The sequence below is a fragment of the Lampetra planeri genome, chromosome 13 (assembly GCF_965212315.1).
Source record: "Lampetra planeri chromosome 13, kcLamPlan1.2.h2, whole genome shotgun sequence".
Lineage (NCBI taxonomy): Eukaryota > Metazoa > Chordata > Hyperoartia > Petromyzontiformes > Petromyzontidae > Lampetra > Lampetra planeri.
Genome location: NC_136119.1, coordinates 36,299 through 51,002, shown reverse-complemented (window position 1 = coordinate 51,002; position 14,704 = coordinate 36,299). Strand labels below are relative to the sequence as shown.

At 42.9% G+C, this 14,704-nt stretch overlaps 1 protein-coding gene across 2 annotated transcripts in view; it reads right to left on the bottom strand.

The window, feature by feature from the left end:
* Positions 1-423: 423 nt before the first annotated feature.
* LOC144721845 (tektin-like protein 1) overlaps positions 424-14,704 on the bottom strand; it is a 37,275-nt gene continuing 22,994 nt past the window's right edge. The window contains exons 4-7 of one of the 2 annotated variants that reach the window (XM_078599755.1): positions 8,546-8,650; positions 6,434-6,584; positions 2,956-3,122; positions 424-2,075 (exon numbers count right to left, since the gene is read on the bottom strand). In XM_078599755.1, coding sequence (XP_078455881.1) covers positions 1,920-2,075; positions 2,956-3,122; positions 6,434-6,584; positions 8,546-8,650 — 579 coding nt within the window. In that variant the 3' untranslated portion in view covers positions 424-1,919. Of the gene's footprint in view, positions 3,123-6,433; positions 6,585-8,545; positions 8,651-14,704 lie in introns of both variants that reach the window. The other variant, XM_078599756.1, reaches the window with a different exon arrangement.

Here is a 14,704-nt window from a genome sequence, read left to right as displayed (position 1 = left end):
AGTGTATCATGGTTAGTGAGTAATATTGAGTGTGAGTTTGACTAATTCTCCCCCCTCTCGCTGTCTCTGCTTTCCCCCCTAACTTCCTCGCCTGGTATACAGGAGTTTGGGTTCGATCCCGACCTTGATGCCTGCTGTATATTTGGAGTTTGCGTGTCTCTGTCTCTCCCCGTGGTCGCGTGGATTTTTATCCGGGTCCTCCGGGTCCTCTTCCCTCCACATTTAGAAACATTCGTTTAAAGTTTTGACTTGACTGCAGGAATTCATATTCTTGGTTCTTTTGGTAAAGTCACGTAAATAGAAAAAAAAATATTTGTTTTAAATATATTTTTTAATAAAAATACAAAATAAGATATATTGAAAATAATAAAAGCAATATATTATATTTATTTTATAAATATATATTTTTATGTTTTGGTTTTCTATTTACTTGACTTTACCGAAAGAACCAAGAATATGAATATTCGTTTAAAGTATTTGGCTGCTGTAATTTACACGTGATGATGAACCACTTCGTTGAGCTATCATTGGTGCCAAGTCGCTTCTGAATAAGTAATATTTAAAAGTACTTCTTTTAAAAACTCGCTTTAATGAAATGTACCGTACGAGTAATGGCAGAACTCCACGACTCCAGGAAGTTGCCCCGAGGCTTGCCATAACTTAAGGGACCGTGGTTTTTTACAGCCAACGTCAGTTGAGCGTGGACAATTAGACCCAAGCCGAATCATAACATATAAAAATGAATGTTTAAAAATACTTTTTTTTATATAATCTAGTTTTGTCATCAGTATGACATAAGTATACCAAGTTTGCAGTCGATACCACATTGGGAAGTGGGTTAAAATTGAGTTACAAGATTTGAGGATACGACAACAACAGAGTCAGTTAAATAAAAGCGTGTAATAAAATGAGATGTTTAGCTCAGTGGACCTTACTTGGTAAAATGAAAATCGTTGGGATTTTAGTCTAGTTTTGTCTCTCCTTCCCGAGCACAACAACAAGCAGGAGCAGGGGGAGGAGCATTCTCCACTAAGTGGTGGTGACGACACCACGGCACTTTTGCCAGGATATGTGCACCACATATATCCATCACATAGAGACCCATAGGGTCATCACACATAGACCTATACACTCACCACGCACAGACCCTCAGACTTGCACAGAGAACCATAGACAGAGAACCACAGACTCAAACAGATCCACAGACTCGCACAGAGCCCTATAGACTCACCAAACAGAGACATAGACTCACCACAGAGAGACACATAGACTCACCAGACAGATACCCATAGACTCAATCGTACCCACACAGAGACCCATATAATCACCACACAGAGACCCATAGACTTACACAGAGACCCATAGACTTACACAAAGGCGCATAGACTCATCACACAGAACCACAGACTCAAACACACCCACGGACTCGCAGAGTAAGACTCGCAGAGGTCTATGGGCTCATCACACAAACACATAGACTCACCACAGAGACCCGTAGACTCACCACATAGATTCTAGATTTGAAGCTTTCTTGACTGCAAGGATTCATATTCTTAGGTTTTTTTCGGTAAAGTCACGTAGGTAAAAAATTTAAATTAATAAAAGTAAAATCACGACGTTTCGGAGGCAACACAAGCTTCCGTCTTCACGTGGAGCCGTCACAGCACGATAGCTGTATCAAGTGAGAGAAATTCCAAGAACACAGTATTTGTATATACATTGTCTTTTCTGAGACTAAGGTGCTCTGCAAGCATCCTGGCTACCATCAAAGGTTTGTAGACGAGGCCATCCAAATATGCAAATACAGACATAATTTCAACCGTGATGATGGGTACAAACTTAGTAATCATTGGAAAGATGTTATTAATCATGCAATAAATATTTAACTACACATATTTGGAGCATTCCTGGCAGCGATTTCAGCCGCACCACACCCCTACATAATAATAGGCTCCGTCAACCATTCTACACAACAAAGACTCTATGTACCCCTGTGCTGTTGAGATCGCCGCATGCCACCTCTGTGCTTGGTGGATTGCCATGCGTGTGTGGCCTGCGCTCACTTGCAGCGCTCGCTGGAAAAAACAAGACATCCATCATTGTTTCATGATTTCTACTTTTTTGCAATGTTTTTAATGCACAACTGGATTCAAGCTACTAACAGAGTGTAAGTTACCATCCACTTGAGAGGTGTGTGCGTTCCGCGTGGTCAACGAATCCTGGTTATTTCTTTGGTGTGAATTATTCATACTATGCAGTTTGCTTCACAACGAACGTTAAAGATTTCATGACGTCATTTGAAAAGAGGCCATTGTGTGCCAGCGTCAAGGTCCGATTTTGTCCAATTCGAAAAATGATCCAAAAATTATTCAACTGGGATAAGGTATAGCAATATCACTCCCACTAGCGCAAGAATGCCTTACAACAGGGCCAGATTCTGAGTCACCTTGTGCCTCAGGGACAGCTGCCACTGGGGGAGCTCTTTCAATATTTGAGACCAGATGAGATGCAATTTGCTTATTTTGTGTGTAAAGAACTATGAGATGCTAACACTAAACTATTTTTCTTTTACCAGGTAAGGCACACTGAGCTATATAGCTCATTTCCAGAAGCGACCTGGCCACAAATTATAGCTTAACGAAGTGGCTTATCATGCAGAAATTAATAGCAGTGAAATACTCTAAACGCGTGATGTTAATTCTAAATGTGGAAGAAAAAACAGGACTCAGAGAAAATCCATGCGACCACAGGGAGAGAGAACATGCAAACTCCAAATATACAGGCGGCAGGGTCGGGATCGAACCCACGACCTCCTGCATACCAGGCGAGGAAAATAACATCTCCGAGTCACTGTGGCAACCCCAAAAAGAAGGGCAAAGACATATCATTGTCATTATGACGATCTGTGTGAGAGCTGTGCACGTTTCTGTGTGTGGTATGTGCTGCGCTGATTACCGCGAGGCAGTTGGTCTCCACTAGCTTCTGGCCCAAACCTTGTGTCACACGCTGGCGTGCTCTGCTCTGCAGGTGAGCCACCTTCTTGATCACGTGACTAATCTCAGAGCGGATTGCCATCACCTCCTTCTGACCTTGTGCAGCTTCTTCCAGCACGTGGGTGCACTCTGACATACGTGGGCACAGGGATTTTATCCACAGGTGCATTTCGGAGATTATGCAGAGAACATAATTTATATTGTGGTATTGTATTATTATTGTTTGCTTACCCAGCGTAGCCTCAGTCAGTCTCAAGATACTTTGTCTGGATGGTCCGATCAAGACTGTGGAGTCGGGGGTAATGTTGCTATGTATAATCCCAATTGACTAATTTTCAGGTAATAATTCAGCATTGGGATGTTTAGTTAACACCCCTTCTTACATTGCTTTGTTAGCTTATGGGATGAAACCAGATAACCTGGAGAAACCCCACACAGGACCGGGGTTGATCATAACTTCACACATAAAGGCATCAAAGTTGGGAATCAAACCCAGGTCCTTGCTGGGTTTACACAGCATACCCATAGTGCCTTTGTGTATAATACAAAATGTCACAATAACCAAATGTACTAACAGGGAAACCTCACTAGTGCGACCCCGTAGAATGCTGATTCTTTATAGCACTCCTTGTCCTGGAGAAAATGTTTACGAAAAAATGTAAGATAAAAACATCTATACTGTAAAGCACCTACAAATTTTTGTGAGTATACGCAGCAGTGCTGGCCGAGGAAATGTACCCACCCCCATCATTCTCTGATGCATGGCTCTCAGCCAACCAGACCCCACCCCCAGAGATTCGATTGGCTGCTACAAATTCCACGTGATAAGCCACTTCATTAGGCTACAATTTGTGGCTAGGTCGCTTCTGAAAAAGAGATATATAGCTCAGTGGGCCTTGCCTGGTAAAATAAAAAATAGTTGAGCTTAGTTTTATCACGATTTGTAGTCACAATTACATTTTTTAAAATCTATTTTTATTTTTTAAATGTCAATGTTAGTGAGATGAGAACTCACAAAAACAGGATAAAGTCTCTCAGGCTCCACCTAAAATAAACCTCACTGAGAATGACCGCGATTGGGAGTGCAGCAGCAGCTCCAACAACCTCGCCTTTCACCGCTGCCTTGTAGGGGTGCAGTAGAATGCACTCATGAGTACAGTACATCATACTTACTGATGTTATAATAAATTATTCTTATATTACTCATACAAAAGAAATAACGCTGTCGGGAACGCATCTGCATATATAGAATGGTATTATGACCCCATTTACCGCTTATTTGATGAGTGCTCACTTCTTCAGGAACGCATGTTCAACGACAAGCGAGGTCTGCCTGTATGTATTTATTATGTACTAGCACTTACCACACATTTGTGCAGGATATTACTTAAGTGACTGCAAATTATATGGATTCCTTGATGACACTCACTAGTCAATTCTAAATCAACAACAATATCATAACAACATCAACAATGTTGTGACATTATCAACAGTAATACTGTTCATATCAACATCAACAACAATAATATATCAACATCAACACCATATTAAAACAAATATTGTTAATAGTAACAGTTGTACAACTATTTTACAACCACAAATAAAGCCACACTATAACTACAACCATCAACCACAACTACAGAGACATAACCACAATAGCTGCAATATAACCACAACTATATCCACAACCTGCATCTTAAAAACTATAACCACATTGCAACCACAAGCATAACCACCACAGAATCACAACCACAGCAGCCAAAATATAACCACAACCACAATTTAAGCACAACCACACCAGGCACATTATAACCACAACACATTATAACCCCATTGAGACCACAACATAACCACAACTTTCTAAGCACAACCACATAACTTCAACATTACAACAACAGTTACATTACCAAAATCAAAACATAACCACCACATAAGTATAACTATAACTACCACATTACCACCAGAACTACAATATATCCAGAACAAAATATCCACAACATAACCACAACCCAAATAACAATAACCACAACCACATTATAACCACAACCATGATAACCTAACCAAAACCATAATCATATTCTAACAACAATAGGAGCATATAATCCCAACCAAAACTACATTTTAACCACAACCATAATAACCACATTATAATCACTAACAAATTATAAACACAACCATCACATTATAACCATCACCACGTTAAATAATCACAACCAGACACATGCCATCCACAACCATAAGCTTATTCAAAACACAACCATAACTAAATTATAACCACAAACACATAACCAAAAACGTAAACATATTTTAAGCACAACCATAACCACAACTACCACATTATAACCACAATAATGAGCACATTATAATCACGACCATAACCATATTCTAACCACAACCATATTATAATCACAGCCATAACCAGAACCATGGCGTGTGTGGTGGAAGAAGCGCTGACGAATTTCCATGCCAAATCTGGACAATCCCAACTCAACCTAAGCGCAAATGGAGAGGACACAGGCATTGACTAATACATGTTTTACCTGTTTCAGCACATTTGTTAACAATAATAAAGGAATGTCACATTCATTTATAATGCATCTTCACAGACCTTTTATACAATTTCCTGGGAATGTCCTCGGCAAGGGAAATTGTTTATATTTTATGGATTTTGTTCTCCCACACAGCGTTTGGGAGTTCAAGAGCATGATAGATAAATGAACGGATATACAAATGTAAATTATATATATGTAGAAGTAATTGGCCCTTATTGGTCATATTGTGCTGTATTATATGGCTCCGGTCTCGCTCAACTCTTTGGACTCACAGGACTGTGTACTCCCTTGAATCACTGTGCGATGTTGTAAGTACTCTTGACGTATGACATTATGGCATGGCATGTGTGTCCTGTAACATTATTACTCCCAATACATGGTACTGTACTATTTGGTAGTGACATGGCCCAGCAGGACGTTTGGTGCTTGTTGCAGAGGTTCATGGTTTGAACCTAGCAGGCCACCCTGGTTGATACTGCGGTGTGCCTTCATGGTATATTACCACACACCATCTGATTAATTTACAGTGGACGTTAAAAATCATCTAATGTAACTCGAAATGAGTAGGCCATGTGCGCTGGCATCATAGTAAAACATATATTTATAAATTCCCAAAATTACGGAGTTAATTACTCCATTGGAAAACACATATCAAGAATCTCCCCGACTGACAATACAAATGCCTTCTTGCAGGCGAGGTGCTGAGTCACCTTGTGCTCCAGAGACTGCTGTCACTGGGGGTACCCTTAAAGTATTTGAGATGAGATGTAAGGTGCTTCTCACGTATTAAAAGCTGTGAGACACCCCGGCATAAAGAAAGCTACTCTAAAGCAAATTATTATTACGACTTGTGCATAAACATCTGCATGTTCCATACCACGTGTATACCTGGGGACAGTGGGCCAATAGGATCTGGGCTCCATTTGGCAGAAGGAGTCGTATGACTTAGACGACTGGGTGTTGCGTGACCGATCAAGTCTAGCACACAAGACCTCTCAGAGATGCACGCCAGCAACCGCTTACGGCAAAGGGCCAAGTTCTGCATGGAGAGAAAAACAAGTTCAAAGATTAACACTGTAGTTATAAATGCAATGTCCATATGTATGTCTAACTTCTTTCGCACCGTACGTAGCCAACCGTGCTAATTGGAGGTGCAAACATGCAATATATACATTTACAAATAATGTAGTGCCCTCAAGTCGAATAGGTACTATCTTAGTAAACCTGCTCATCACCATTATCAGCCATGCCCAATCCACTGCCAGATGAATACCTCCCCATGCCACTGCCACCTCTCAGGATCCTGCGATGCAGGAATCCATCCAGCAGCAGCACGCGAACTGATTATATCACTCCATCTCCTTGATCGCATTCCATTCCTTCAGTGCAACTCCATTGTGATTCTTAACCATCGCTCACTACCCCTTCTCGTCAGGATTATATCCTGCCCGAGCCCAATTACTTTTTAAAATAACACTTTTCTTACTAGTTTTGATGTTAGTTAAAACTGTTAAACGAATTTAAAAAAATTACGACTGGAAGGAATGCAAAGTTCTGTGCTCAATTGCAAAAAAACACCATGGAATATCTGGCAATCCATTCAGGCAGCAGTAACTAGGCTTTTCCTCAACAAGAGCAGTGCATGTATAAGACGAGTGAGTTGTGTGCATGAACACAACGGGGTGGTGACATGGCCCAACAGGAGCGTGTCCGCTGCTTGTTTCAAAAGGTTTGCGGTTTGAATCTGGCAGGCCGCCCTGGTTACTCATTTGAGTTTATTAATCATATAAATAGTCTGATCTCCGATAACGCATAGTTTTCATAACGCGAATTTTATGTAATGCAATGAATATATTAGGGAACACATTTTTACAATGCGGAAGCGAATTGGAGATAACGCGATTGAGTGAATGGAACTACTTTGCACGAGTAGGAATAAGTGGTTGTACAGCTACCTCGGCGAAGCATTATCGCACAAGGCGGAATGCTGCTGGATGCTTCTAGATGCTATCCACGCACCTCAGTGTTTGTTCGGCCTGCGTACGCATCTCACGTGTTATCGCTGACTGTGCTTTATCCTATGTTATATTATCTATTATAATGCCATTTTTCCATAACACGGTGTTCTGCAGGAACGCAACTACCACGTTATAGGAAAATAGACTGTATACGCTATCTGCTTCACAGTGGACGTTAAATATCCCCTGAAACAATTTGAAATGAGGTCATTGTGTGCTGGCAAGTCATGGTTCAAATTTGGGAAATGACCCACAAATTACTCAATTGAGATACCCATAGGAACATCGCCCTCTACCGGCAGACTAATATCTTCTTGCTGGTCGGTGCGGAGTCCTCTTGTGCCACACGGGGACAGCTGCTGCTGGTGATGCCTTTTTCAATTTGCTGAGGTGTGATGCAAATTGATAAAAAAAAGGACTTGTGCCTTCCAAAAGGTATCTATCTATTTGATGTTTGAATATCTTAACATCTGTTTTATTGCCAGAAAGGGTAAAACCTATTATTATGTTTCATCATTGTTGATCCTGGCAAAAATGTCCTGTAGATATTAATGCTCGACCAGAGATATACGTGTTCTGATACTTGCATTGTCCTTGTAATGTGTACCTTTTGGTGTTCTCTGGTCTAAAACTGCTTAGACAAGGCCAATCAGTTTCAAGGACAAAGAATATATTATCAGAGCATGTTTGTTTGCATGTTTTGCCACAAGTATTTGTGGTTAATATAGACTTGATCCCTTGCAAAAGGTATCTATTTGGTGTTGGAATATCTAAAAACCTCCTGGTGTATTGCCAGAAAGGGTAAAACCTATGATTATTTTTCATTATTTTTGATACTGGGCAAAAAGGTCCCATAGATATGATGCAAGTTGCTTACTGCTTGTAAAGCGCTCTGAGTCACCCCGGTGTGAAGGGGGCACTCTATTAATACTAAACCAGTGTTGCAGTGTGCTACGCTGTACTGCTTGATGCGCTGACATACTTGCTGTAAGGCTTCAGCGCGCAGCAGCGTTTCTGCTAGGACACTCTCCAACTCTGCCAGCTGCTTCCGCTCAACACCAAGCAGCACGTCCACTTCATCTGGACCCTACAGTCCCAGCCAGACCAAGAGAAGAGTTCATACAGTACATGCATTCAGTGAACTCCCAGCACTCTGAGTACCAGTGTACATGGTAGGGTTGTTAAACAGTAACCAATAAGCCTGCAACCATTTTCAAAATCAAGTACCGCTATGGGAACCTCATTTGCCAGTAAAAATATGAAAATTGGTTTTTTACCCTTCTATCTGGCAACAAAAAAGGTGTCAGTTTTGTTGCCAGATAGAAGGGTAAAAAACCAATTATCAATCAAGTATTAGTTCTGAAAGTCAGGGAGTGGTTATCGTTTCCAGTCGGGTTATTGGTATGAAGAGATGGGCGCACCCAAACTTTACCCACCACACGCAGTCTGCCCTTGGACTGTGCTGTACAACATTTACATTACTGGCTGGGCAGAGGCAGTAGGGGAGGGGGAATTCGAGGGACTTGCACCGTTGTTTCAACTGCCATAGAAACAAACTGGTGACCTTAGGATCATCGCAAATCCAGTGTGCTAACCATTACACTGTGGCAAATCACCCACACGCTCACTCACCGAGCTACACGCTCACCTGTACACACATTCACTCAGGACCGCAGCTCACAACACTTCTCTTTCTGCTTCTTCTCTTTTACTGACCCCATGCATAAAACATCAAGGTGCCTTACATTGGGGGGGGGGGGTAAGAAGTGGCTAAGTTAAAATTCGAGATGCTTTCTTAAAAGATAAATATTTTTAGGGGGGACCTGAAGGCCCAAACTGAACTAGACTCCCTGACCAACTTTGACAGAGAGTTCGAAAGTCCAATGGCCACCGAAGCAAAATCCCGGTCGCCCATGGACCACTTTGAGCTTTCTTCTCGCGACACAGAGATCTAAATCAGCGATTCTGATGATGCAATTTACATGAAAGTGACGCTTCACAGTGGACGTTACAATTCCCGCTGATGGCGTTACTACTATAATAGCCCAGAAATGTGTGTAATGCACGTGACGTCACTCCACATACCCCCTCCCCCGTCATTAATAATAAAATACTCATGAGCGGGTGGATTTTTACACTCACGCGGAAGGCCGAGTGGAAAGATAGTTTTTTCGCAAAGTTGCTTCAAATATGACGTTTCTTTACAGAAAGTAAAACATAAATATACGCAGCAGTGCTAAATCCGTACGTGACGTCACTGCAAAAGAGAAACCCCCCCCTCATTCATAATCATGAGCGGGTGGATTTTTACATTCCCGCAGGTTGATTGGAAATAATTTGTTTTACGCAAATTAACTTTAAATTTGACGTTTCTTTATTGAAATGTAATCAAATCAATATTTCTACGCAGCAACAAAGTGTATTTGGTGTCTTTATTTATTTCTTCAGCACTTGAAACAAAAGGTAAGTCTAATTTTTGCTTCTAAATTATTATAAAAGTAGCCTATAGCCCGTCCAAGGACGGGTGTATTGCAGTTAATCTGAAATATTCAATCGAAAATAAAGACCCGCTCATGATTATTAATGAGGGGGTGGGGCCAGGGTCCACATGAGTGACGTCATCATGCCATGATTATTGATGAAGGGGGGGAGCTCCATGTGGAGTGACGGAATCCGCTCATGATTATTGATCAGGGGGGGGAACTCCATGTGGAATGACATCATCCACTCTTGATTATTAATGAGGGGGTGGGTGGCGTGGTCCACATCAGTGACGTCATCCGCTCATGATTATTAATTAGGGAGTTTGTGTCCCGCGCGTGACGTCACTCCACATGCCGCACCCCCGTCATTATGGTAGAGCAGAATTATTATTTGTTGCAAATTCGCTTTAAGTTTCACGTTTCTTTATTTAAAATGAATCTAATAAATAATTCTACGCAGCAACAAATTTGATTTGGGGTCTATATTTTTCCTAAGATAAGTCTAATTTATGCTTCTACATTTTGGTTAAATAGACATTTCTCGGTGATTTTCCAGATATTGTATTGCAATCCAATTTATTTGCACCCCAGCGACCGAAAGCAGAAAATAATAAAGTATCAGAGCAGTGAATTAGAACAAATTGAAGGTCAGTTTGTTGTATCCTAGCCTTCTTCCATCATTGAGATATAATGAATGAAAACACACCAAGAAGCAGCAGGCTGCAAAACACCAGGTGTTGTTGAGTAATGAACTGAAGGAGGGCTAGGATGGCAGAATTGCAACCTTGCTTCAAGGAAAGATAAGGCCTGATAAATGGGCACACGTCACCGTGCAGGCGGCAGAGACAGTGGGAGAGTCAGCCAGACAGAGTTAAGGCAAAAAGCCCAACCATCTATGACCTCAGCACATGGGCGAATAATGGGGCAGTGTCGACTCGAAGGCAATGGAAGGAAGCAGAGGCGCCTTTGTCTAGATCACGGCCACAGAAGGCCGGGGGTCATCACTGATTGTGTGTTTAGGGATTTCGAGCTAATTGGAACACGTGCACACAGGGAGGAGAAATACGCCTTGTTCTCCTGCAGCTGAGGGAGCCAAGATAAACCCAGCTCAAGGCTGTGTACACAGGGGAGGGGGCCTGTGTCCTGAAATTAATCACACTCCCAGCGCAGAAGGTTGGATGACCACAGTGAGACGAGAATAAGGGTGTTGTGCCTCTCTCAAGGCTGCAGGCTCAGCTGAACAGCGAGGCTGCGGGGGTCACCAGAAGTTCGTGTTCGCCTAGTTAAGTCAAAAAGCTCAATTATTCTGTATTGCTATTAAAGTCACGTTAAAGTCGGAATTTAACAACAGGGTAGGCTAAAGTTGTTGATATGAAATGTTATTTCCATACTTTAATACTTTATATACAACTCGACCCGAAGCATAACGGGATGAATCACCACCAGGTCGAATATAAAATACATAATAAAAGAGCGATGTTAAACCCAGGGTCGGAGAGAAAGGGAGATCCCGGCCGTCTTTGTATCCCCGCAGCGCGGGATAGGAGTGTATACGCTCGGGGAAACACCTCCACTTGAGTCAAGCACCACGATGGGAAATGACAGACCTTAGGTTACATACAGAATCATAACTGTGAAATGGTAAGGGACAAATGTTAAACTTTTTCCCATTTCTTTGTGCGTCAGTGAGGGTCGGAGGGAGTGTGCCCCTCCCTCCAGGTGGTGCAACACGGACAAAGGTGCCTATGAGACGATTTGTAACGTCTGTGTTTTGGTTCATGAAGAAGGCCAAACAAGAGATAATATCGCACCCAGACAGAGAGACGACCTCGAGGCAATTTGTAACACCTGATTGTTTGCTCGTGGATTTTATGGAGGGAATATGACAACGGAATATACCGTGGGTGATGCACACAAGGACACACGGACGTACGGACACACACATGGACACACCTACACACGGACAGATCCTGACACAGTAAATCAAAAGAAACCCCGCCTTGTGGGCAGGGTCTAAAGGGATTTTTCGGCATAAAAGAAAGGACCCTGAGCATTGGAAACCAGTTCGACCAGGAGGGTCAACTCATCAGCCGAGTTCGACCAGTGGGTCGGCTCAGGAGTTCGACCAACAGGGTCGGCTCAGGAGTTCGACCAACAGGGTCGGCTCAGAAGTTCGACCAGCGGGTCGGCTCAGGAGTTCGACCAGCGGGTCGGCTCAGGAGTTCGACCGGGAGGGTCGACTCAGGAGCGAGCTGCGACCAGCGGGTCGGCTCGGCTCATAACCAGCTCGACCGAGAGGGTCGACTCAGGAGCGAGCTGCGACCAGCGGGTCGGCTCGACTCATCTTCAGTTCGACCGGGAGGGTCGACTCAGGAGCGAGCTGCGACCAACGGGTCGGCTCGACTCTTCAGCTCGTCTGGGACTCAGCCGAGTTCAGCCGGCTCTCAGGGCTCGACTCAAGCGGCTCCCCATCTCCTCTGCAGGCGGGCAAGACCCGCTTGACAGCTCAACTCGGCCTGCGTGGGCCAACCTCTGCCGAGTCGGAGGTCTCTGCTGCCGCCGACGGTCGCGGTTTGGCGACGAGGCTCTGTGCTTCCCCTGGTTGACGACCCAACATTGCACGCTGCGAGCGAGCTGTGGGCGCCACCTACCGACCGGGTTCCGAACTACGACAGCGTATCAACAGGCATCCAACCAATTCACCACGGCGACAGGGGAGCGACTGATACGTATGACGCGCACCGCCCCTTCACCACACGACCACCAGGCGTCTGTTTGACATAAAGAACCGACTCCGAACACTGACTATTCAAGACAACTCTTACCACTCAAAAACACTCGAGACCGAGTGATGGCCATCCGTCGTTTATAAGAGTGTTCGTAATTTTTATCTTTAATACTTAGTGGGCTGTACTCTTAATCGCATAAATTCCCAACAGATCCATCAATACGAATTGATTCTTGGCACCTCCTTCCGCCAAGCCACGCTCACGTGGGGAGTGGTGGCCCACCAGATCCTTATCAGGTGATCTGGTCCCCAATTAGTAAACTTAGTATAAGATAACGATCTTCGGAAAAGGAGCACCGTCGCAGGCCCTTACTCCGAGCCATTCTGTTGTCAGATAACCTGCCGATGTATCTGTTGAGATTGGTGCCTTTAAGAATAATAACTGTTTTTGATTGTGTTTTTTTATCGCCGTATAATCTATCAAGTATCTTTCAGTCATAATCGCCGCACGTACTCGCATCCTATCAATAAGGAGTACGGTACTGCGTGAACAATATTGAGTAATCATTCATTAACGTTAAGGTTTTTCTTAGCATAGCATTTGCATGTTTTAACGACTCTCTCTCACTAACAACCATCGCGTTATGCGGGATACCTGTGCCGTTGTCAAAGTGAAATCAGACAATCATTGATGATACTGTATTGATGCCGTGTTGACGTTCCGGGATTGAGAGTTCGCATACTATATCATAGTTGAGGTTGAATTAGTAATACATTGATTAATACAGAAGTGGTTGTGTGATTCTTTCCTGAAATATATGCATAAGATCTGCTTCTGCGTTGAGATCTGAACTTGGTGACCTTAATAAACACACTAATACATACTCAGTAAATGTTAAAGCGATAACGGGGTGAACCGGGGACCTAAAATATAAGCGAGAATGAGACGAACCTAGACAACGATGCCGAGTTAATCTAAGTTAATCTTGCATACTTACACCACACCTGCATAACTGCATACGATTAATTGCCTTATTCCGATCGATAACCCACCCTCGTCACCGAGGCGGGGTCTGGTTATCATAACGACTTGCATTATCATAATTACACCCACTCGCATAATTACTACGATTACCTCTCGAATTGGCATAATTAAATTTGCATAATTACACAAATTAACATATTTCCGGATAATTACACATTTGGCCAAATTTCATTTGATTATTATTATTTTCACTGAATATTCATAACCCACATATACAACATAATAATTTCACCCACGCACGCATACAACATAACAAATTTTCATAACCAACATATACAACATAATGGGGGCGTCGCCCGGGATTTCTCGCAGACAGTTTATGCATGAATTCAGGAACGAATCACTGTTGTGTTAATCAAAGTGTTGTGAACTAACGTTGCCTTGTGATTGTAAACGGGCGTAAAACAAAAAAACGCCCTCTAAGGTTAAATACCAGAGTAGCAGAGTATAACAAAGACAGCTGGGCTGAGATTATTTGCTCGAGTTGAACTGACGCAACCTGTGATACAATTGTTTATATGTGCTCTGAAGGGGAATTCTAGAGTAACTCACGCCGCACATGAGATGTTAGAATTAAGATACACTCTTAAGTCTATTAACCACACTACGTAATAGAGATGGCACAGGATCCACAGCATTCTGAGTTTGACACACCAACGCATAACACTGATACAGAGTGGACCTCTGAGGAGGAGATGGAATCTATGGAAAAACAATATCGGGAATTTGTGTTAAAACGTACTGGACGGACTGCTAGCCAGCAGACGGAGCAGAGAGATATATGGGAGGGGTGCCATACAGAAGACGTTAAAGCCCATAGAAGGAAACTACTTAAGGACGTGATGAAATGTGGCAAAGCCAAACGTGACGTAAAAATTGCAGAAA